General features: G+C 42.4%; 1 protein-coding gene across 2 annotated transcripts; it reads left to right on the top strand.

Moving 5' to 3' along the window:
• The first annotated feature begins 6 nt into the window (after nt 1-6).
• On the top strand, nt 7-25,829 carry LOC129829135 (kinesin-like protein KIF20B). Of its 2 annotated transcripts, XM_055890696.1 has the most exons (26): nt 7-109; nt 327-441; nt 625-714; nt 999-1,136; nt 1,250-1,388; nt 1,545-1,729; nt 1,839-1,893; nt 2,013-2,222; nt 2,320-2,503; nt 2,593-2,739; nt 2,849-3,011; nt 3,108-3,386; nt 7,317-7,456; nt 7,552-7,681; nt 9,226-9,430; nt 11,098-11,159; nt 11,259-11,378; nt 11,505-11,655; nt 11,758-12,912; nt 13,019-13,143; nt 13,283-13,450; nt 14,831-15,013; nt 20,024-20,089; nt 20,171-20,306; nt 20,423-20,556; nt 25,207-25,829. In XM_055890696.1, exons 1-26 carry the CDS (start codon nt 54-56, stop codon nt 25,288-25,290), a joined length of 4,620 nt encoding a protein of 1,539 aa, XP_055746671.1. In that variant the 5' UTR covers nt 7-53; the 3' UTR covers nt 25,291-25,829. The 2 variants fall into 2 exon arrangements, with proteins under 2 accessions (XP_055746671.1, XP_055746672.1); XM_055890697.1 differs by lacking the exons at nt 14,831-15,013; nt 20,024-20,089; nt 20,171-20,306; nt 20,423-20,556; nt 25,207-25,829 and adding an exon at nt 13,866-14,811.

Below are 25,829 nucleotides of genomic sequence, written 5' to 3'. Positions count from 1 at the left end.
CTCTGATTGGTCCAGTTTGAAAATTAGACCGCGGTCAACTTGTTCAAAAACGAATGGAGAGGACTGTAGCTAGCTACATCAATGTGTCGATGAATAAAAACACACAAACGTGAGTTATTACAGTAGTTAAACGATTTTAATCAGATTACGAAAGATGGATGCATAACTTTTTTTTACTCTGTCTGTGCCAACGTGTTTGCTATTCTCTCTTTCCAGCAAGACACAACGGTAACATAACAGCTAGCCTTGCCTTGGCTAATTTATTGTAGGCTAGCTAAATAGTGAAGGACTTCATCATAAACAATGTGAAATGTCTCTTTTTATAGAGTGATGGATACGTGTTTGGACAAGAAACCAGAGAGAGTGGGGCCTATAGTTGTTGAGGATTTGAGAAAGGACTTGTTTGCTGATTTTTCTGCAATTGCATCTGCTCTGCCACAGGTTTGATTTTGTACTGTATTGGAATTTTTCTTGATGTGACAAGCTAACGTTAGCTAACTAGGGGCTTATGTTATCAGATGTTTTAATATCATCTATATAGCTAGCAACCTTTTGGTAATTACTTTATTTATTTTTTTAAACACAATACCCCAAGCAATTCTGTATATTCATCTCTCCCTACAGGATTGTGTATTATTTGAGAAAGAGCATCTGCGGGTCTACCTCAGGATACGTCCCTTTACCACAGTAGAGAATGAAAGTGGTGAATCTCAGGTATTGTCCCATGACACCTACAGTAGTACACTGAGATAAGGATCATGATTGATCTGCTGCAAAAGGAACTTGATATACTGTAAAGTCACATTATTATTTCAATTTATTACAACCAATGAAAAGTACCCTTGGATTGGATGAATATGACTTAGAAAATCTTCAATAGGATTGCACCTGTGTCAAGACACTTCCTGCAGTAGCAAGGGGCAGGATGGTCAGTCAGTGGTCCTTTGCTGATCAGAGTGCATTTGTTGACGTGCTCCTTTTCCTCTGTTTAAATCCAGGAATGTGTGTCCATGGAGCCACCAGACACTGTTTTACTCAGGGCTCCTAGGAGCTCTTTATCAACCAGACGACAAACCAGTCACTCAGATGGTGACAAACCAGTCACTCAGACCACCCAAAGATTCCAGTTCTCTCAGGTGAGGCCTTTTCCAGCTGTTTAATTAGTAGCTATTTGTAAAGATTGGCTTTTCAAAAAAAATGTGTGTGGAGTGTGGCCATTTTTCCTAAACTGTTTAACCCCCCCCTCCAGGTATATGGCCCTGACACTACACAGAGGCAAATGTTTGATGGCACAGTGAAACGTCTGGTCAGAGATGTTCTAGAAGGAGGGAATTCTATTGTCTTTACATATGGAGTCACCAACGCCGGGAAGACATTCACATTCCTTGGTCAGAATTCTTTTAGCATGTTTCAATTTGCCCTTTGACCTCTCAGTTTCATAACAGATGCTCACCACAATAAATAAAAAAAGTGACTGCTACGGGTTCATGTTAAACACTTTTGGCTTCATGCCTTTTTAACACTTTGTCTATTTTTGCTTCCAGGCCCTGAGAGTGATGGTGGAATTCTTCCAAGGTCTTTGAACGTGATCTTCAACAGCATCGAGGGCAGGGTCTATGCACAGAACAACATCAAACCACATCGATGCAGAGACTTCACTAGGCTCACAAAGGACCAGCAGGATGAAGAGTCTACTAATAAGCGAAACCTCATGAGACTGTCAAAGGAGGTGAGGTTTAACAGTAAAACCTCTCGCACAATTCCCCCCTGCTTTGCTTTCTTAATGAAATGTAAATTAGTCTCATCCTACTTTCTTTCCCACTGTTTCTTTTCTTCAGAGTGATTTTCTGAAAAGCACGATGAGCTCCACTTGCAGGTCAACAATTCTGGAGGGTAAGAAACTTGTTGCAGGCCTAGAGTATGCAAAGTACAGTAGCTATGTATTTTATGAGTTTCTTGATACTATATGTGACTCATTGTTACAATTAAATGTAAGATTTGTTGTTTGACAGGTTCCTCCTTGAGCGACATCAGTGATCAGGGGGAAGGAGACAGTTTCTGTCTGGATGTGGACTCTCACACTAAATACTCTGTGTGGGTTTCCTTTTGTGAAATCTACAACGAGAATATCTACGACCTACTGGAGCCCATTCCTAATGGCTCACATAGAAGAACCGTCCTTCGGCTGTCCCAAGACATCAAGGGAAACGCCTTTGTGAAAGGTAATGTCACTTTGATTGAATATGTGATGAATTAGCCTAGAAGCTATGGGATTTCAGTTCGTACAGAACATTCAAATACACATGGTTTCTCTTGTAGATTTAAAGTGGGTTCAAGTAAATAATTCAGACGAGGCTTACAAAGTCCTGAAGATAGGAAAGAAGAACCAGAGTTTCTCCTGCACAAAGCTCAACAACGTCTCAAGCAGAAGCCATAGCATATTTTCCATTCGTATCTTGCGGATTGAAGATGTTGGTATACCCAGAGTCCACACAATTAGCGAGTAAGTGACCAAGTTATTACATTTTTTTTTCTCCTGCTTTTCTCAAGATTGTCTTGTGTTTTCATTCATAGTTGCGTGTTATGTTTAAGGTTGTCGTTGTGTGATCTGGCTGGATCTGAGAGATGTGCAAAGACTCAGAATAAAGGAGTGCAGCTAAAAGAGGCTGGCAATATCAACACCTCATTGCTCACTCTGGGCAAATGCATCAATGCTCTGAGGCTCAACCAACAAGCAAAGTGAGTATTTGACCTGTATACAGATTTAGTCTTTTACAAACACTGACTGCATGTTTGTTTCTAATAAACCAATGTAATGCTCCTTTTATCCTATGTAAATATTGTTCAGGTTCCAACAACATGTCCCCTTCAGAGAGAGCAAGCTCACACACTACCTCCAGGGCTTTTTCTGTGGTCGAGGGAAAGCCTGCATGATCGTCAACATCAACCAGTGTGCCTCCATGTACGACGAGACGCTCAACGTCCTCAAGTTCTCCGCCATCGCTCAAAAGGTCAGTCAGTGGAGCTTTATAAGGAAAAGTAAGCTTGTGGTTGGTAATATAGGTGGCCAAATTGCTCATTTATTGAATTTCTTTATGACTTCTCAGGTGGTGGTCCTCAACATCAAACCAGTCCCTGCCATTGCTCCAAAGAGATCTGCCAGAGATGTGTCCCTCATCATCAACAATGCTGGCTGCAAGAACCTGTGGAGTAGGAGGGAGAGCTCCATGGTGGCTTGGGAAACAACTCTAGAAGATGTGCAGGAAGATGGGGATGAAGAGGAGGATGATGATTATGAAGAAGAGGAAAGTTGCGATGAGAGCATGGCAGAGGAGACTATTCTGGAGGCGGGAGAAGAGGACAAGACGGTGCTTGAGGACTTCAATGTAGGTTATGTTCATATTCAGTATGTTGATATGCTGGTTCTTTTTCACTGACTTTACATGACTTTGAAAAATCCTCCTTTTTATAAGGAGGATGGGATCCACCTGAATAATTTGGGTTCCTGGATCCTTTCACAGCGTAATAAGGCTGCGTTGAGACAATGACTTATCAATGGCCCAGCTCAATTAATTCCTACCATTGTGTCGCTGAGTTGTCATAATGCTTCAGCAAATCTACATTATCCCAGGGGTGTTGGTAGACACAATGTAAGTAACCTAATTTATGTAGCTTAAGAAACAAGGTTCATGAAATCAATAACTTGCTAGTAACATGACATTCATATTCTGATTTATCTCTGAAACTCACTTAGATGATACCTTTTGATAGTGGTAGCAGTACATGGTTATAACATCTACAGGCAATACAGAAATGCCAATGTTGGAGGTGTTGCTGTTTTATATTCAGAACCACGTTCCTGTAAAGCTTAGAGGATCTCATGTTAAATACTGTTGAAGTAAAATGGCTACAGGTTCATCTGCCTCGCCTAAAGCTCATTCTTGTGGGAAGCTGCTATAGACCATCTAGTGCTAACACTTAGAATCTGGATTAGAGGTCGACCGATTATGATTTTTCAACGCCGATACCGATTTATTGCAGGACCCCAAAAAAAAGCTGATACCGATTAATCGGATGATTAATAATTATATATATTTGTAATAATGACAATTACAACAATACTGAATGAACACTTTTATTTTAACTTAATATAATACATGAATAAAATCAATTTAGTGTCAAATAAATAATGAAACATGTTCAATTTGGTTTAGCTAATGCAAAAACAAAGTGTTGGAGAAGAAAGTAAAAGTGCAATATTTGCCATGTAAAAAGGCTCATGTTTAAGTTCCTTGCTCAGAACATATGAAAGATGGTGGTTCCTTTTAAAATGAGTCTTCAATATTCCCAGGTAAGAAGTTTTAGGTTGTAGTTATTATAGGACTATTTCTCTCTACCATTTGTATTTCATATACCTTTGACTATTGGATTTTCTTATAGGCACTATAGTATTGCCAGCCTAATCTCGGGAGTTGATGGGCTTGAAGTCATAAACAGTGCAATGCTTGAAGCACAGCGAAGAGCTGCTAGCAAATGCAGGAAAGTGCTGTTTGAATGAATGCTTACGAGCCTGCTGCTGCCTACCACCGCTCAGTCAGACAGCTCTATCAAATCATAGACTTAATTATAATATAACACACAGAAATACGAGCCTTAGTTCATTAATATGGTCGAATCCGGAAACTATAATTTCGAAAACAAGAAGTTTATTCTTTCAGTGAAATACGGAACCGTTCCATCCCTAAGTCTAAATATTGCTGTTACAATGCACAACCTTCAATATTATGTACAATTCTGGCAAATTTTAATTCTGGTCTTTGTTAGGAAGAAATGGTCTTCACACAGTTCGCAACGAGTCAGGCGGCCCAAACTGCTGCATATACACTGACTCTGCTGGCACAGAACGCGTGACACAATTTCCCTAGTTAAAAGAAATACATGTTAGCTGGAAATATTAACTAAATATGCAGGTTTAAAAAGATATACTTGTGTATTGATTTTAAGAAAGGCATTGATGTTCATGGTTAGGTACATTGGTGTAACGACAGTGCTTTTTTCACGAATGCGCTTGTTAAATCATCACCCGTTTGGTGAAGTAGGCTGTGGTTCGATGATAAATTAACAGGCACCGCATCAATTCTATGCAACGCAGGACAAGCTACATAAACTAGTAATATCATCAACCATGAGTAGTTAACTAGTGACTATGTTAAGATTGAATGTTTTTTATAAGATAAGTTTAATGCTAGCTAGCAACTTACCATGGCTCCTTGCTGCACTGGCGTAACAGGTAGTCAGCCTGCCACACAGTCTCCTCGTGGAGTGCAATGTAATCGGCCATAATCGATGTCCAAAAATGCAGATTACCGATTGTTATGAAAACTTGAAATCGGCCCTAATTAATCAGTTGACCTCCAATCTGGATAACGTATGAAATATGTGATATCAAGTGGTATTTTCTGGGTGACCTAAATATTGATTGGCTTTCAAGCTGCCCAGCTTCAAAATCTAACCAGTGCCTGCAACCTGAACCAGGTTATCAGTCAACCTACCAGGGTAATTAAACAGCACAGGAATTATCGCATCTTTACTAATGCTGCAAAAGTTTGCTTTAAAGCAGCATCCAAATCCATCGGATGTACAGTAGTGATCACAATATACTAGCAATATCTAGGAAAACCAAAATTCCAAATGCTGGGCCTAATAGAGTATGAGGTCATACAATACGTTTTGTAGTGAGTCCTATGTTGTTGATGTAAAGAATATTTTTGGAGTCTGGTGTGTAATGAGGAGCAACCAGACGCTGCACTTGACACATTTTATAAAATAGCTTATTCCAGTTACTAATACCCATTAAGAAAAGGACTGTTAAACTGTTAAATCCCTGTAGATTGAAGAGGAATCGAAAATGTGTGTGTGGTTGAGAGGGAAGAGGCAAAAGTAATGGCAAATGAGTGTGGCTGCACAACTGATTGGCAAAGTACTGCAAATTGAGAAATCATGTGATTTAAACTGAATAAATAGAAGAAACTATACTATGAAACAAAGATGAATGATAGTAAAAAGCTTTGGAGCACCTTAAATTAAATGTAGGGTAAAAAGGCAAACGGCTCCATCATTCATTGAATCAGATGGCTCATTCATCACATAACCACTGATATTTAAGATTAGCAAACTTAGACATGACATGCCAGAAACAAACACTGACCCTACACATCCAAGTATAACTCAATGTAAGCCTACTAGAAAGTGTGTGCCCTCAGACCTGGAGGGAAGCAAAAGTCATTCTGCTACCTAAGAATAGTAAAGCCCCCTTTACTGGCTCAAATAGTTGACCAATCAGCCTTTTACCATCCCGTAGTACATTTTTTTGAGAAAATTGTGTTTGACCAGATGCTCCTGAGTGGCGCAGTGGTCTAAGGCACTGCATCTCAACCCTAAACCTCAACTAAATCTTGTAATAAATAATGTGCAAGTTGACGTGACTAAACTGCTTGGAGTTACCTTGGATTATAAACTGTCATGGTCAGAACATGTTGATACAACAGTAGCGAAGATGGGTAGAAGTCTGTCAGTAATAACTCGCCCCTCTGCCTTTTTAAAAAGCCCTATCAACTAGACAGGTCCTACGTGCCCTAGTTTTGTCGCACCTGGACTACTGTTCAGTCAGGTGCCACAAAGAGGGGCCTCTGAAAATTAAAATAGGCTCAGAACAGAGCAGCGCGGCTGGCACTTAAATGTACACGGAGAGCTAACATTAATATGCATGTAAATCTCTCACGGCTCAACGTGGAGGAGAGATTGACTTCATTACTTGTAAGAAGTGGTGACATGTTGAATGCACCGAGCTGTCTGTTTAAACAACTAGCACACAGCTCTGACACCCATTCATACCCCACAAGACATGCCACCAGAGGTCTCTTCACAATCCCCAAGTCAAGAACAGACTATGCCTCTCATAGTCTGTTCTTGACTTGGGGATTGTGAAGAGACAGTACTACGTAGAGTCATGGCTACATGGAACTCTATTCCACATTAGGTAACTGATCCAAGCAGTAGAATCAGATAAAATATTAAAATACACTTTTATGGAACGGCAGGGACTGTGACGAGACACCGAGGTATTGTAGAGCTGTGGTAGTTGTTTAGTGGCCTGAGGGAATACAATTAATATGTTGTGAAACGTGTTATGTAATATTTTACTTTGTGATTGTAAATAACTGGCCCTAGTGTCTCTTGACCCCAGGAAGAGTAGCAGCAGCTAATGGGGATCCTTAAGTACAATTACAAAAGATGGATTTGATTGTGTATTTTAGGGCCAGTTTGCTCTGGTGGAGGAACTGAGGGAGAAACTTCTGAAGGAAGAAGCTGAGAAATTGGCGTTGGAGTCTCATATCCGTGAAGAGGTCACCATCGAGTTCATGGAGCTATTCTCCAAAATGGAAAGTGACTACAAGTAAGTAGTCGTCGCATTTCCCTCTCTTTGAAAGATCTGTCAATCTTGGCCATTGTCTGTAGATGCATTGACTGAACAATGTTTTTGTCATGCAGTGAGCGTCTTGCCAAAGAGAGGGAGATCATCGAGGACAGAGCGGACAAGAGGTTGGAGATCCTGAAGAATTTAGTCAGCAAAAGTGTCAGCAAGTGTGCAAGTGTCACTGGTGACGAGGAAATGACAAAGGTAAGTCATACTCACATCACAGGTGTCATGTCTGACTTGTCATTAAATGTGAAGACTTATTTTATCAAATCCATTCTCTGTAATTATTATTACGTGATTAAACTAATCATGTTAATTTAATTAACCAGGAAGTCAGGGTACCACGGGAAATGTTGGTTTACAGAGTCATAATTTTCCGACTGACACTTCAGATATGTTAATATCTGATCAATTAGTCTTCTATTAATGAATTATTATTATTACCTTCCATCAGTCTCATCTGAACCTCGTAAAATTCTTGGTTATCTGCACGAACCCAGCCTTTACTTATGAATGATCCATACACAAATTGGCTCAATTTATTTACTAACTAATTAAACAATTACAGAATATACAATCCATAATAACATACAGTTAATACCGTCCCTAGTGGACTAAACAAAAACAGTTTGGTTATAACACGATTGATTCAGAGAGAAGAGGGGGTTTTGGAAGGAAGACTAAGGAACATGGGTCTCTATCGGACCTGGGAAGCTATTTTCACAAATTCATATGCCACTAACGATCGCTCATTCGGAAAAGCAATGCATTGTATTTACGTGAAGCTTGCTTCGATAGTTGAGCTGGTGATGTGAGGCTCTGGTTTGCCCAGTCGATGTTGCCATTGTCCTTTGTAGAATCTTCCGGGTTGTCGTGTGAGAGGTTCACGTGGTCTGAGAGGTTCATCTCACTCTGGAGATGCTTCTACGTCGGTCAGTGTTCTCGTACTAGATTTGCGCATGCTAGCAAGCTCTCGTTTCCTGGTCTGTGGAGTTGAAATTATAGTAAGACCTTATAAACGTGAGGACTAGTCTTCACGGTACTTGGAACTGAGTTGACTTTTCGTCGCGGAGGCTTTTATTCAAGAGTGTAAAAGGGGTTGGTTCTTTTCCAACCAATGTCTATTCACTTGGGTGTGGCTACTGACTTAGTTTAACTTTACATGGGAAGCCAATTCTCTAATTTTAAAGGTTAACGTGACATTACATAATTTCGCAAATAGTTTAATCTTTACTCATTAATTTTATACAAGAATTAGATGCAAGCCTCATAACTGAGGAACCTGTATAAACAGAGTTAGATTAAGTTGGCTGTATTGTCTTTCATGAGGTCACAAACATGAAACAAACCGGACCGGGTCATAGCTGGCTTCTCCACTGACCGTTTACACGTTCTCCAAAATAGGAATATTGGTCAATTCTCAAATTCTGGGTAGTAGTATAATTTGTTCTACTGTGACCCTCTCTCTCCTTTACGCCATGGTCAGGGAGACAAGATTCTCTGCAAGAAATTTACGACGTGATTGTAAAGTCATAACTGCCCCCCTAACAGGAGCTTATGGGTGGGAATGGGGGGGGGGGGGGGGGGGGGTTGTTCACATCTCTCCTAGCCAATTCACTGAAATGGCTAGCGTCATGACACAGGTTATAATATCAGATCATGCAGATAATACAACTTCACCACTAACATCCTTACCTGTCCTTATTTAATGAGTTGAGTTCTGATATCTTTGTTTTCCGTCGCAGGAGGATAAGGTAGAGCTCTTGGAGGGGATCATTGACGCAATGCGAGACGACCTGGCTAGAATCAGGAGGGATGCGGAGGCTGCACAGACCTGTTTGGTGGACCTGCCTGAGTCTCCTGGCACTGAAGTCAGCCTGAGGAAGCAAGTGGATGACTTATCAGAGGAGCTCCTCAAGACCCAGCAGCAACTCAACCTCAAAACAAATGGTGTGTATAGTGTGTCTCAACTGTGATTTGTCCATGTCTGATAAATATTCAGGATTTAGCTTAAAGGAATGCTTTGGGATTTTGGCAATGAGGCCCTTTATCTATATCCCCAGAGTCAGATAAACTCATAGATACCATTTTTATGCCTATGTGTCCAGTATGAAGGAATTGGAGGTAGTTTCGTAAGCCAATGCTAACTAGCCTTAGTGCAATGACTGGAAGTCTATGGGTATCTGCTAGCATGCTTCCTTCATACTGGACAGAGGTCTGACTCTGGGGAAGTAGCGTGCCTTCGGAAAGTATTCAGACCCACACAATACCCCATAATGACAAACTGAAATCAGGTTTAGAAATTTTTGCAAATCTATTTATTTTAATACATACCTTATTTACAATAGTATTCAGACCCTTTGCTATGAGACTTGAAATTGAGATCAGGTGCATCCTGTTTCCATTGATCATCCTTGAGATGTTTCTACAACTTGATTGGAGTCCACCTGTGGTAAATTCAATTGTTTGGACATGAGGCACACACCTGTCTACAGAAGGTCCCACAGTTGTCAGAGCAAAAACCAAGCCATGAGGTCGAAGGAATTTTCCGTAGATCTCCAAGACAGGATTGTGTCGAGGCACAGATCTGGGGAAGGGTACCAAGAACACCGTGGCCTCCATCATTCTTCAATGGAAGTAGTTTGGAACCACCAAGACTCTTCCTAGAGCTGGCTGCCTGGCAACTGGGCTATCGGGGGAGAAGGGCCTTGTTCAGGGAGTTGACCAAGAACCCGATGGTCACTCTGACAGAGCTCTGGAGTTGCTCTGTGGAGATGGGAGAACCTTCCAGATGGACAACCTTCTCTGCAGCACTCCACCAATCAGGCCTTTATGGTAGAGTGGCCAGACAGAAGCCACTCCTCAGTAAAAGGCACATGACAGCCCGCTTGGTTTGCCAAGACACCTTAAGACTCTAGTCTGATGAAACCAAGATTGAACTCTTTGGCCTGAATGTAAAGTGTCACATCTGGAGGAAACCTGGTACCATCCATATGGTGAAGCATGGTGGTGGCAGCATCATGCTGTGGGTATGTTTTTCAGGGACTGGGAGACAAGTCGGGATCGAGGCAAAGATTAACGGAGCAAAATACAGAGATCCTTGATGAAAACCTGCTCCAGAGCGCTCAGAACCTCAGACTGAGTTGAACGTTCACCCTCCAACAGGACAACGACCCTAAGCGCACAGCCAAGACAATGCGGGAGTGGCTTTGGGACAAGTCTCTGAATGTCCAGCCAGATTCTGGACTTTAACCCGATCAAACAGCTCTAGAGAGACCTGAAAAGAGCTGTGCAGCAACGCTCCCCATCCAACCGGACAGTTGAGAGAATCTGCAGAGGGGAAGGAGAGAGCCTCCCCAAATACAGATGTGCCACTCTTGTAGCGTCATACCAAAGAAGACTCGAGGCTGTAATCGCTGCCAAAGGTGCTTCAACAAAGTACTGAGTAAATGGTCTGAATATTTATGTAAATATGATTTAGATAAGGGGGGGAAAACATGTTAATACATTTTAGAATAAGGTTGTAATGTCACAAAATGAGGATGCACTGTAAATAAAGGGCCTTATTGCCAAAATTCCCAAGTATCCCTTTAAGTGTGTTTTCTCTCTGTTTACAGAAATGGACGAAATGAGCATGGAATTGAAACAATTGTGCGGGCAGCTAGAGGATGCGAAGGAGGTAAGCCTGGCTGATATGGAGATGTGTTTTGTTCCATGTGAATACTGAATGAAAGGTTGGGTTAGAGTTAACGCTTTTCCATATTTTGGTTTTATGCAGAATTTGGAATCTCAGACACGGACGTTTGAGGCCTTAATGGAAATCTGCCATGAGAAGGATGAGGTGATAACCAAGCTGCAGGAAGCAATAGACCAGAATAGTGAGGCTGCAACTAGGGATGTAAGTAAATTACTTACGTGAACTAATGATTTCATACTTGCATTAATGGTGCATATGGGGGTGCTTTGTAATATGTCAATCACAGAACCTCTATATGCAATCCCTTTCACTGTTTTTGTACAACAGACGGCCTTGGTTGACTCCATCAAGGAGGAGATTCTGAGCTTGAAACAGAATTGTAAGTGTATGAGCCGGGACGGTCCCAGTGCTGAGGAGGGCAGGAACCGCCATGCTGATGTCCTGGAAAACCTTGATGATCAGCCTGCCCTGAAGAAAGGTAGTCATAAAAGATGAAAGGAGTAACATCTTGTATCGGGGCTAATGGTCCTTATTTACTTTTAGAGTTCTGTATGTGTCTGACCAGCCCCTCTCTCTCCAGGGAGTCTTGAGGATGAGCGTGTTATTCTAACAGGCGAGTTGGAGAAACTCCAGGCGGAATGTCATCAAAAAGACATGACCATTTCACAGTTAAAAGAAGAACACGAGGCGATGGTTCAGAAGTTGGAGACGGTCAAAGGAGAGATAAAAAGAAAGAACGTAGACTCCGATGAGCTCAAACGCGAGGTTTCGTTCGAACAGACCTTACAGAAGATCACCGATGAGTTGGAGGAGCAGACGGATGACTGTGAAGCTGTGATGGCTTCGCTGGAGAAAGAGAGGAAAGAGATAGCCAGGCTCTCTAAAGACAACAAAGCACTGGTCAACGGCATCTTCCAGCTCCAGCAGACATCACAGAAAGCGGAGTCTTCAGTGAAAACTCTCCAAACAGAACTTATTGAACAGACTGAGAGGTCCGCCAATCTTTTAGAGGAGCTAGAAGCAGCCAGAGCACTCTTGAAGGAGCTCGAAGACAAATCCAACGAAAAATCCAAAACCATTGAATCCTTGACTTTGGAAACTGAACGACTCCGGAAGGAAACGGAGGAACTGAAGGTCTCTTCTGTGCAGAGGAACAACTCCAAGTTCCATGACACCATAGATGCAATGAAAAGGGAGTGTGAGAGTGTGGTGGAACAGTTGCTCCAGAAGAACCAGTGGATAGCTGACCTGGAGCAGGAGCTCAACCAGGTCAGAGAGCTGCTCTCTGGACAGGAAGAACTCTGCAGCCAGCTGAGACATGAGCTAGAGACACTGCGGTCAGAGGCACAATTCAACCTGCAGGACTACGAATTAGAGAAGGGGGCTTACAATGAAATTACGAAGAGTTACTCTGACCTCGAACAAATGGCAGGCCACCTGAAGGAGCGAATCGTGGACCTGGAGGTTCAGGTGCAGGCCTCTGGAGGCAGCTCTGAGAGGGTTGTGGAGTTGGAGAAGCAGCTGGCTGAGAGGGAGGCCCAGTGCGGAGCTCTGCAAGCGAGACTAGGGGAGGCTCAGCGGAAACTGGCCCAGGTGGAGGAAAGTCATATAAATAAGTCCAAGGAGAAGGTGATTGAAGACATGCGTCTTGCACTGACAGAGCAGGAGAGGACACAAACCGAACAAGAGCAGATTCTGGAGGCTAAGATGAAAGAGATTGAGGCTTTAAGTCGAGGTGAGTGGTCACACGATTAAAAAAAGAAAACCCCACTGATTTAAGCATGTCTTCATTCAGAATGTTTGGGGGGAATTTGCACCCATGTCTAAATTTTGCATTTCAGAGCTGATGAGTTTGAAGGACAGCTGCCTTCCAAAAAACGTGAACAGTGCCAAGTTTTCTCATGTGATCAACTGTCCTGGCGAGAACGTGAAGCGGGAACGTCAGCGGACTGAAGAGCGCTTGAAGGTAAGAGCTGTCGTTTGATGCTCACACTCATTCTCAAAGTCTCTCTGAAACTCTGGCAATTTACGTTTCTGTTTGAAGCAGGACCCTGTATGCACACATGTGGTGAGGGAAGTAATCATTCCTTTTGATGTCCTCCTAGCTGGTTAATGAGCAGCATGAGGTGGAGAACCAGAAGTGCCTTGAAGAGAGGGCAATTCTGAAGGAGGGAGCCGAAGGGCCAGAGCAGGAGGAGAGTCAGTGCCCTGCTCCAGAGTTGATGAGGGAGTGTCAAAAGGAGCTCTGCCGTAGCACGCTGCAGACTGAAGAGGTAATGGGATCATCCTGACTCTGATTTAATAAACACATTAGAACTGCTGGGCTTTATGGCATCTCTGGGTGAGAGGAAGTACTCAATGGAGTTTCAGAGTGTGTAGGAAGCGGGATGTTGATGAATGACGTTCAGAATAGGGGTTTCTGTGACCTAATCCCTCATTTCTGCATAATTTAGTGGGACATTGCTAACTTTTTACCTTTCTAATCTCTGAGGATCACATAAATCTTATAGCATTAACGTTGATCCATATATCATTGAAGAGAAGTTACCAGCCTGTGTCTTATCACTTCTTTCCCTCTAAATTATATATATGTAGTTGCAGGGAAAGCAGGTGCACTTCACACAGCAATTGACAGTATTTCTCACCATAAGTATTGTCTGCCTTTTTAAGCTAATGTCTGTTTTCCAGGTGAAATTGTCTAAACAACCTTCAAAGAAAGTTGAGGTCCTCAAATTAGAGATGCAGGAGAGAAACGCAGAGAAAGAGCACAAGCTCAGTGAGCTCCAAGACCACTCCAATTTCCAAACACAAGATGTCAGTATACATCAGAGAATCATTTATACTGAACAAAAATATAAAAGCAACATGCAACAATTTCCTTCTTTTTTTTTACAGAGTTACAGTTCATATAAGGAAATCATTCAATTGAAATAAATTCATTAGGCCCTAATCTATAGATTTCACATGACTGGGCAGGGGCGCAGCCATGGGTGGGCCTGGGAGGGCCACCCACTAGGGAGCCAGGCCCAGCCAATCAGAATTAGTTTTTCCCCACAAAAGGGCTTTATTACAGACCGAAATACTCCTCAGTTTCATCAGCTGTCCGGGTGGCTGGTCTCAGACGATCCTGCAGGTGAAGAAGCTGGATGTGGATGTCTTGGGCTGGCGTGGTTACACGTGGTCTGCGGTTGAGGCCGGTTGGTCTTACTTATTCTCTAAAACGACATTGGAGGCGAAGCTGCTTATGCTAGAGAAATGAACATTAAATTCTCTGGCAACAGCTCTGGTGGACATTCCTGCAGTCAGCATGCTAATTGCACGCTCCCTCAACTTTAATTATCTTGGCAAAGGAGAAATGCTTACTAACAGGGATGTTAGCAAATTTTTGCATAACATTTGAAAGAAATAAGTGTCTGGAAAATTTCAGGGGTATTTTATTTCTGCTCATGAAACATGGGACCAACACTTTACATGTTGCGTTTTATATTTTGGTTCAGTATAGCTGCTTCTCATGTTTGACTATTTTCTTGTCATTTTTTGCAATTTCAGCCACAAAATCAGGGATGGACTTATCCCAGTAAGGGTGTAAAGAAACATTCATATTTGATGAATCGGATAATAAATAGTGGTGTGATGTTGGTCTGTCTGGGCAGGTACTGGACTCCCCGCAGGTGTCCACAGACGGCAGGCGAGAGCTTTGCTTCCCCAAGCTGGAGAGCCAGTTCACCCCTCTGCACCCCAACAAGCTGAACGTCCGGAGGCAGGGAGAGAACAAGTCTGTGAACATCAAAATCACCCGCTCAGCCAGGAAGAGGAATAGCAACGAGATGGAGAAGGTACATTTCAAAGTGTGTGTGATAGGATAACGGATATGTCTAGAAAAGAAGGTCCAGAAGACATTTGACTGAAAACCATAAATTTTTTAAATTGTTTTATTGTCACATGCATGCATTGAGTTATTGAGCTTGTTTTGGTTGATTTCATGCGGCAACCGTCCATTTGGGCCTTATTCTATTGTACTGATCAACATTTGCATAGAAGAAAATCTTATTTTTTAAAGTGTGCGCTCTGTAAGACCCATTCCTTCATTCTCTCAAACAAACACTTAGTTTGAGGCTCGAGCAAAGATAGTCTTGACTGGGAGAGACGTAATGCTGGCGGGGGGAGATGATGTGAATTAATAACGTTTTTAGTGACACTCACCTTTTGAAATGAGCAATATTTTGCATTATGGTTTGCATATCACAGACAAGGTACTAGGGTAGTGAAATGTTACCTACAGCTGTAAGCTAGCAAGGAAAGTTAGCCTACAACGCTGGAAGCTACCGGTATTTTCTCGCAATGTGAAGTGTTCTAGCCTGTAATGGACATTGTTTTGCGAACAGTAATTAACGTTTTCAACATTTCTACATGCCGTGTTGCCTTATTCAAGTATGTTAACTCCTCTGCTGCATGAGCGGTGATGCAGCCAAGACTCACAGTGAGTGCAGTGGTTCCTCGGGACCGGCTAGAGCTGGCAATGAGTAAGTGGAGCAGGCACGGTGCTCTTGTGTTATAAGGGGACATCGGCTGTGCTGATAGAGAGACTTGGTCCTCTCTCAATCAGTAGACAACGTGAAACACTTTTGACAGACCTCCTGGTAGGAACAAATTCTAGTACCGAACCGTTTTTCAGGTTCTATTAAGAAAAAGTACAGATGTTTTGGTATACCGTGCAACACTAATAGGTGCAGTGAAATGTGGTGTTTTACTGGGTCAGCCATAGTAATATGGCATCCCTGGAGCAAATTCGGGTCAAGTGTCTTGCTCAAGGGCACATCAACAGATTATTCACCTTGGGTATTTGAACCAGCAACTCTTTGGTTACTGGTCCAACGCTCTAACCACTAGGCTAACATGGCATATCAAATGTATTTGTCACATGCGGCGAATACAACAGGTGTGGACTTTGAATGGATATGTAGTTATATTTCACGGTAATCTCATTACACTTCCTCCAAAATGTAGACATGGAGAGCCAGTTCTGTCACACTGGGTTGCTTTGCATTTGATTTTGCTTGTGCATGCATGTGTGAGAGATTTGAGTAAGAGGTGGAGGGGATGAGAACATCTTAACAGACTGGGTATTACCCAGCCCTTCCAGAGACCAAGGCGCAGATAGACAACTATAAACACAACAGTGTCTGTCCTCTCTCACTGCACTGACAAACTACCTCAAAGCAACCCTTCTATTTGTTCAGTAGGATTAAGGTCAGTGAACAATAATAACAACCCTACAGAAGCTGTATTGTATAGATAGTGGCTTTGCGTTAACGTTCAGTCCAGAGGACCTTTCCAAACATCCTTATTGTATTGTTCTGCTAAATCAACCCCCCCCCCCCCCCACCCGCCGTATTGCTTTCACTAACAGACCTATGCCAAAGGAACAAGAGCAACATCAACAGATGAGACTTATAAACAGTTGTGGGAACTACAAGCACAATCCCTTCAGTCCCTTCACATTTCAGTCTCAGGCCAGATTGGACATTATTAAGGTCCTGGTTGCTTTTCCTCCTTTTATTAGATACGTTGGAAAAATTTATAACAGATTTAACCAGATCCCTTTTGAAATTAGATCCCAATTATGCTATACATATACAGAAGAAGGATGGCACCATTTTGACTTTATGTGCTGAAGAATTGACCCCTTATTGTAGTGGCAGCCCTGCTTCTAGCTCCTAAGCAACTTTGCAGTATTTTGTTTTTGTGTGTGTTATTTCTTACATTATTTGCCCAGAAACTTTTTTTGTGTTATTACATATAGCCGGAAATAACTTTTTGGATATCAGAGCAGCGGTAACCCACCAGCATTAAGAAATACAACTTTCCCAAATTGGATGCTTTGTTCGTACCCCCAAGGGCAATTGCACTTATTCCAGAGGCTGCTCCAAAACACCACCGGCGGAGAAGAGGTATTCGGAGTGGACTTATGGTCCGACTCAGGAGGTGTACACACCATCCACCGCTTCTGAGTATATATTACTCGCTAATGTTCAGTCTCTGGATAATAAAGTAGACTAGCTCAGGGCGAGGATCTCCTCCTTGGCTCTTTCTGTCCCCATCCATTCAGCCATCTAGATTCTCAGTACATCGCGCCGACAGGAATATAGAACTTTCTTAGGAAGAAGAAAGGCTGTGGCGTATGTTTCATGATTAACAACTCCTGGTGTGTTTGTGATAACATACAGAAACGCAGGTCCTTTGGTTCACCCAACCCAGAATACCTCACAATCAAATGCCGACCATATTACCTCCCAAAAGAAGTCTCTTCGGTTATAGTCACAGTCGTGTATATTCCCCCTCAAGTCGATACCACGTCGGTCCTCAAATAACTACACTGGACTTTATGCAAACTGGAAACCACATAGCTTAAGGCCGCATTTTTTGTAGATGGTGATTTTAACAAAGCAAATTGAGAAACGCTTCCGAAGTTCTACCATCACATTGACTAGTACTTGCTCTGGTAAAGCATTGGACCACTGCTACTCAACTTTTCAAAATACCTACAAGGCACTCCCCCGCCCTCCCTTCGGTAAATCTGATCACGCCTCCATTTTGCTCCTCACTTCCTATAGCACGGGTACTTCCTGTTTTGAGTTTCTGCCTAAGGTTTATTCAACACTGGTCTGACCAATCGGAATCAATGTTTCAAGATTGTTTTGTTCACATGGACTGGGATATGTTCCGGGTAGCCTAACATCCACAGATACGGTGACTGAGTTCATCAGGTAGTGTATAGGAGATGTACCCACTGACTATAAAAACCTACCCAAACCAGAAGTCGTGGATAGGTGGCAGCGTTCTCTAAACTGAAAGTGCGAAGCACCGCATTTAACCAAGGCACGGTGACTGGGAATATGGCCAAATTCAAACAATGTAATTATTCCCTCCGTGGCAATCAAACAGGCAAAACATCAGAACAAAGTGGAGTCTCAATTCAACGGCTCAGACACGAGACGTATGTGGCAGGGTCTATAGACAACCACCAGAAACAAAGGGAAAACCAGCCATGTCGCGGACACTGACGTCTTGCTCCCGGACAAGCTAAACACCTTCTTCGCCCACTTTGAGGATAACGTGGGCCGCGCTGGCGGCACAGTTACCAAGGACTGTGGGCTCCTCCACCGTGGCCGACGTAAGACATTTAAGAGTGTTAACCCTTACAAGGTTGCCGGCCCATACGGCATCCTTAGCCGCGTCCTCGGAGCATGCGCAGAGGTTCCCACCTGCATCAAGATGTCCATCATTGTTCCTGTACCCAAGTAAGCAAAGGTAACTGAACTAAATGACTATCACTCCATAGCACTCACTTCTGTCATCATCAAGTGCTTTGAGAGGCTAGTGAAGGATCATATCACGCCTCTTACCTGATACCCTAGCCACTTCAATTTGCTTACCGCCTGAGTAGATCCAGACTATGCAATCGCCATCGCATTGCACACTGCCCTATTCCATCTGGACAAGAGGAATACCTATGTAAGAATGCTGTTCATTAATTATAGCTCAGCATTCAACACCATAGTACCCTCCAAGCTCATAATTAAGCTTGGGGCCCTGGGTCTGAACCCCGCCCTGTGCAACTGGGTCCTGGACTTCCTGACGAGCCGCCCCTAGGTGGTGAAGGTAGGGAACAACATCTCCACTTCGCTGATCCTCAACACAGGGGCCCCACAGGGGTGTGTGCTCAGCCCCCTCCTGTACTCCCTTTTCACCCATGACTGGCCACGCACGCCTCTAACTCAATCAAGTTTGCAGACGACACAACAGTAGTAGGCCTGTTACCAACAATGAAGACACAGCCTACAGTGAGGAGGTGATGGCCCTGGGAGAGTGGTGCCAGGAAAATAACCTCCCACTCAATGTCAACAAAACAATGGAGCTGCTTGTGGACTTCAGGAAACCGCAGAGGGAACACGCCCCTATCCACACAGACGGAACTGCGGTGGAGAAGGTGGAAAGCTTCAAGTTCCTCGGCGTACACATCACTGACGATCTGAAATGGTGAAGAAGGCGCAACTGCACCTCTTCAACCTCAGGCTGAAGAAATTTGACCTTGTCCCCTAAAACCCTCAAACGTTTACAGGTGCATAATTGAGAGCATCCTGTCGGGCTGTATCACCGACTGGTACAGTAACTTCGTCCGCAACCGCAGGGCTCCAGGTGGTGGTGTGGTCTGCCCAACGCATTACCGGGTGCAAATAACCTGCCCTCCAGGACACCTACATCCCTCGTTGTCACAGGAAGGCCAAAAAGATCATCAAGAACCTCAACCTCCCGAGCCACAGCCCGTTCACCCCGCTATCATCTAGAAGGGGAGGTCAGTACAGGTGCATCAAAGCTGGGACCGAGAGACAAAAAAACAGCTATCTCAAGGCCATCAAACTGTTAAATAGCCATCAGTAGCCGGCTACCACTCGGTTAATCAAACCTGCACCTTATAGGCTGCTGCCCTATATACATAGAATCTCTGGTCACTTTCATAATTAAACACTAGTCACTTTTTAATGTTTACGTTCTGCTTTTCTCTTCTCAAATGTGTATATACTGTGTTCTATTCTACTGTATTTTAGAATGCCACTCTGACATTGCTCAATCTAATATTTCTTTAATTCCATTCTTTTTACTTTTAGATTTGTGTATTATTGTGAATCATTTTTAGATACTATTGCATTGTTGGCGCTAGGAACACAAGCATTTCGCTACACCCACAATAACATCTGCTAAATATGTGTATGTGACAAGTAAAATTTGATTTGATACAACACTGTGTGTGTCACTAATCCTAAAATGTTCTCTCTGTCCCATAGGACCCTGTGGAAAGTGAGAACATAAAGAATATCAAGTTGAGGGTGAACAACAGAGTGAACATGCAGGTGAGAAGAGAATCTAGACTTTTAATCCTATTTGACTGTGACTAGTAAAGCTTATCCTGTATATATATTTTATGTCAACAGTCGCCGACAGTGCTCGGTGTAAAAACAGACCAGAACAAACAACAGACACCAGCAAGTCTGAAAGCCAAAAAGGATGGAACCCTCCAGAAGATTGGAGACTTCATCCAGAGTTCCCCAACTCTGCTCGGGGTTGAAGGTTAGCAAGACTTGGTTATTGTCCTTTACTGATGTCAATGTTCTGCACACACATCAGACATTGTCTAATATTTATATATATATATATATACACTACATGTCGGTCTCTATCCATAGCTAAGACAATTACGGGGATTGTAAATGGAAGCTCTACCAAGCGAGAGAAAGCCACATCAGTGAAACCTAAGAGGACCAAGAGGAAACTGTACAAGACAGAGATCTCCTCTCCTCTGGACATCCCATCTCATCCGGTGAGTGGCAACTGGGTGGAACTTGGCCTCAGAAGCCCAGGCTTCTTGTGTTCTGTTTGAAAGCCTGGGAAAATTCTACTCATGAAGCCAATAAAAAGGGGTAGAGTTTGCTGCCCTACAATGGCAAAAGCAGTAACTGTGCCAACAGTAAAGCCATTTCTCAGTTTCAATGTTTTTTTTGTTAGCCAGCTATTATGTTGTAGGTCGATAAGTGATATTTTATGCATATCATAATGCGTCAGCGCTTTATCACTTGCCTACCTACAACATACAGTTGAAGTCGGAAGTTTAAACTCAGTCTTTCACAATTCCCGACATTTAATCCCTGTAAAAATTCCCTGTTTTAGATCAGTTAGGATCACCACTTTTATTTTAAGAATGTGAAATATCAGAATAATAGAGTCATTTATTTCAGCTTTTATTTCTTTCATCACAATCCCAGTGGGTCAGAAGTTTGCATACACTCAATTAGTATTTGGTAGCCTTGCCTTTTTAAATTGTTTAACTTGGGTCAACCGTTTCGGGTAGCCTTCCACAAGCTTCCCACAATAAGTTGGGTGAATTTTGGCCCATTTCTCCTGACAGAGCTGGTGTAACTGAGTCAGGTTTGTATGCCTCCTTGCTCACACACGCTTTTTCAGTTCTGCCCACATATTTTCTATAGGATTGAGGTCAGGGCTTTGTGATGGCCACTCCAATACCTTGACTTTGTTGTGCTTAAGCCATTTTGCCACAACTTTGGAAGTATGCTTGGGGTCATTGTCCATTTGGAAGACCCACTTGCGACCAAGCTTTAACCTGTTTGGGCTGCAGGGGCAGTATTGAGTAGCCAGATAAAATGTGCCCATTTCAAACGGCCTCGTACTCAATTCTTGCTCATACAATATGCATATTATTATTACTATTGGATAGAAAACACTCTCTAGTTTCTAAAACCGTTTGAATTATATCTGTGAGTCAAACAGAACTCATTTGGCACAAACTTCCTGACCAGGAAGTGAAAAGTCTGAAATCGAGGCTCTGCTTTTCTTCCTGCCTATACATGGGCATGAAACGTAAGAGTCTACGTGCACTTCATAGACCTTCCCCTGGGTGTCAAGAGGCTGTGAGAAGAGATTTCGTGTTTATCTTGGTCTGACGTTGAATACAGGCTCTTTGTATGACGTGTCCCTCATTTCCGGTACTCTGAGGAGCGCGCGCTGGACAGTGGGATTGCCTTCTGTTTAGCTGCCGTTATGGACGACCAATATCTCCGGCTTTGATTTTATTTGATACATCTGACCATATGTTTTTTTCAATATACACTGCTCAAAAAAATAAAGGGAACACTTAGACAACACAATGTAACTCCAAGTCAATCACACTTCTGTGAAATCAAACTGTCCACTTAGGAAGCAACACTGATTGACATTAAATTTCACATGCTGTTGTGCAAATGGAATAGACAAAAGGTGGAAATTATAGGCAATTAGCAAGACACCCCCAATAAAGGAATGATTCTGCAGGTGGTGACCACATACCACTTCTCAGTTCCTATGCTTCCTGGCTGATGTTTTGGTCACTTTTGAATGCTGGCGGTGCTCTCACTCTAGTGGTAGCATGAGACGGAGTCTACAACCCACACACGTGGCTCAGGTAATGCAGCTCATCCAGGATGGCACATCAATGCGAGCTGTGGCAAGAAGGTTTGCTGTGTCTGTCAGCGTAGTGTCCAGAAAATGGAGGCGCTACCAGGAGACAGGCCAGTACATCAGGAGACGTGGAGGAGGCCGTAGGAGGGCAACAACCCAGCAGCAGGACCGCTACCTCCGCCTTTGTGCAAGGAGGAGCAGGAGGAGCACTGCCAGAGCCCTGCAAAATGACCTCCAGCAGGCCACAAATGTGCAAATGTCCCGGCTAGCGCGCGTGCTAAATGAAGAGGGAAAGTGTCCGTTCTAATTCCAAACAACGACTGTTCTGGACAAAGGACACCTTGTCCAACATTCTGATGAAAGATCAGCAAAAGTAAGAACCATTTTTTGATGCTATTTCATATATCTGTCGTGCATGTGAACTAGTCGTGGGCGGCCAACGTTTGGGTACTCTAGCTATACCGAAGCTGCATATCAGAATTTAAGTTATTTTTTAGAATTCTAACACTGCGATTTCATTAAGAACTAATGGATCTATCATTTCCTATACAACATGTATTTTTTAGTTATGTTTATGAATAGCTATTTGGTCAGAATATGTGTGTCAGGAAAGATCCGGACGTAGTGGGGAAAAGTAGCTAAGTTAGCACACGGTGTAACCATTGATTTCAGCTCTAAATATGCACATTTTCGAACAAAACATAAGTGTATGTATAACCTGATGTTATAGGACTGTCATCTGAGGAAGAAAATCAAGGTTAGTCAAAAATTATATCTTTTGCTTGTTTGTTACGACCACTTACTTTTGCTACTGGGAAATTGCTTGTGTTTTTGGCTATTGTGGTGAGCTAATATAACGCTATATTGTGTTTTCGCTGTAAAACACTTGATAAATCGGAAATATTGTCTGGAAACACAAGATGCCGGTCTTTCAATTGCTGTACACTATGTATTTATCAGAAATGTTTTATGATGAGTAATTAGGTATTTGACGTTGGTGTCTGTAAATTCTGTAAATTCTGCTTTCGGTGCAACTTCTGATTGTAGCTGCAATGTAAACTATGATTTATACCTGAAATATGCACATTTCTTGAACAAAACATAGATTTATTGAATAACATGTTATAAGACTGTCATCTGATGAAGTTGTTTGGTTGGTTCTTGGTTAGTTAGATTGGCTTTGTGCATGCTACCTGTGCTGTGAAAAATGTCTGTCCTCTTTTGTATTTGGTGGTGAGCTAACATAAATATACGTGCTGTTTTCGCTGTAAAACATTTTAAAAATCGGACATGTTGGCTGGATTCACAAGATGTGTACCTTTCATATGCTGTATTGGACTTGTTAATGTGTGAAAGTTAAATATTTAAAAAAATATATATTTTGAATTTCGCGCCCTCCACTTGAGCTGGCTGTTGTCATAAGTGTACCGGCGTCGGGCTGCAGCCTTAACTTACTGACTGATATCGAGATGTTGCTTCAATGTATCTACATCATTTTCCAGCCTCATGATGCCATCTATTTTGAAGTGCACCAGTCCCAAAGCACCCTGACATGCTGCCGCCACCCCTGTGCTTCACGGTTGGGATGGTGTTCTTTGGCTTGCAAGTCTCCGTTTTTCCTGCAAACATAACGATGGTCATTATGGCCAAACAGTTCTATTTTTGTTTCATCAGGTCAGAGGACATTTCTCCAAAAAGTATGATCTTTGTCCCCATGTGCAGTTGCAATCCGTATTCTGGCTTTTTCATGGCGGTTTTGGAGCAGTGGCTTCTTCTTTGCTGAGCAGCCTTTCAGGTTATGTCGATATAGGACTCGTTTTACTGTGGATATAGATACTTTTGTATCTGTTTCCTCCAGCATCTTCCCAAGGTCCTTTGCTGTTGTTCTGGGATTGATTTGCACTTTTCGTACCACAGTATGTTCATCTCTAGGAGACAGAACGCGTCTCCTTCCTGAGCGGTATGACGGCTGCGTGGTCCCATGGTGTTTATACTTGTGTACTATTGTTTGTACAGATGAACGTGGTACCTTCAGGCGTTTGGAAATTGCTCCCAAGGATGAACCAGACTTGTGGAGGTTTACTGTTTTTTTTCTGAGTTCTTGGCTGATTTTTCTTTTGCTTGACATCATGGGAAAAAAATTCAAAGAGGTACTGAGTTTGAAGGTAGGCCTTGAAATACATCCACAGGTACACCTCCAATTGACTCAAATGATGTCAATTAGCCTGTCAGAAGCTTCTAAAATGTGACAATTTTCTGGAATTTTCCAAGCTGTTTAAAGGCACAGTCAACTTTGTGTATGTAAACTTCTGAACCACTGGAATTGTGATACTGTGAAGTATTGTCTGTAAACAATTGTTGGGAAAATTACTTGTGTCATGCACAAAGTAGATGTCCTTAACCGACTTGCCAAAACTATAGTTAAACAAATCATTTGTGGAGTGGTTGAAAAACGAGTTTTAATGGCTCCAACCTAAGTGTATGTAAACTTCCGATTTCAATTGTATTTGTTTGGACAGCAAATTAACTGTAAAGGCATTTTTCATAGTTTCACTGTTTGTCTAGTTACTATTCTTTGCCTTTGTATGGCAGAGCTGGTAACTGCATTCAGAACACGGTGGACCAAAGCCAAAGTGTTTGCCTTACTTTTTGCTTTGTAGTTACTGCAAGTTTCACACAAAATAACTCTATGCTACTTAAACTGTTTCCGACACGGTAGTGAAATGGGCACAGGAAAAAACTGGAAATTCCTCTCCTTGGGAGAAATGTAATTTCTAATTGGAGCTAATCAAATATGAGCGTTAACAGCCAGTGAGTGTTTCCAATAAAACAAAAATCCAATACTGAAGTTTTCCATACTTGCATTAAGATTTGGAAGGATGGCCCAATCTCATCGGGTGGTGGGACTTTGATGGTGTCTCTTTTTAAAAACAGACATAGATTGTGTAAACTTTATCTATTTAGGTGGTATTAACAAACGACTGGTGCAAGCTAATATTGTTTTGTTCTTATGTTGCAGATCATTGGTCTTGATCAAGATGAGAAAGAAAGCGACCATCTCATTATCAGGAGGCAGCTTAGATCAAGAACAGCAAGGAAATGACTTAGTCAACAGTGGCCAGGAGTTGATATTGCTTACTTGATTTAAAAACTATTGTTAGAAAACTAGCTATGTACATATGTGAATATTTTCATATTTTGTTTCTCATTCTTTTACATTATGTTTTAAACTTTTTCATTATTTTAAAAAAATTGAAAATAGTATATACACTAACATGGCAAGTACAAAACGGTTTTGTAAATGTACTTTGGAGACGCAGCCTGTGATTGGAGAGCAGTAGACAAGGGACACATTGGAGGATGGAGTATTGTTTTGTCCTGCTCGAATGGGGCCAAAAGTGTAGAATGTCATGGTCATTTATTTTAGTGGCAGCCGTCAGGGGTGGTTGTCATCTGAAGAGTAAATAATACATTTCATCTCTCACACCTTCTCTCTGTGGTGGGCTCCTGACAGGTCCCACTCTCACAGCCAGTCAGGTTCAGTCTCAAGTGGGCAATTACTGGGACAATTGCCAGTGTTTGTCTATGTCATTGCTGTTGTCATTGAAAATATGTCTGATTAAATGCATTTTGTTCTCTGCA

This window comes from Salvelinus fontinalis, chromosome 30 (assembly GCF_029448725.1).
Source record: "Salvelinus fontinalis isolate EN_2023a chromosome 30, ASM2944872v1, whole genome shotgun sequence".
In the NCBI taxonomy this organism is placed as follows: Eukaryota; Metazoa; Chordata; class Actinopteri; order Salmoniformes; family Salmonidae; genus Salvelinus; species Salvelinus fontinalis.
This window is presented reverse-complemented; position numbering and strand designations above follow the sequence as displayed.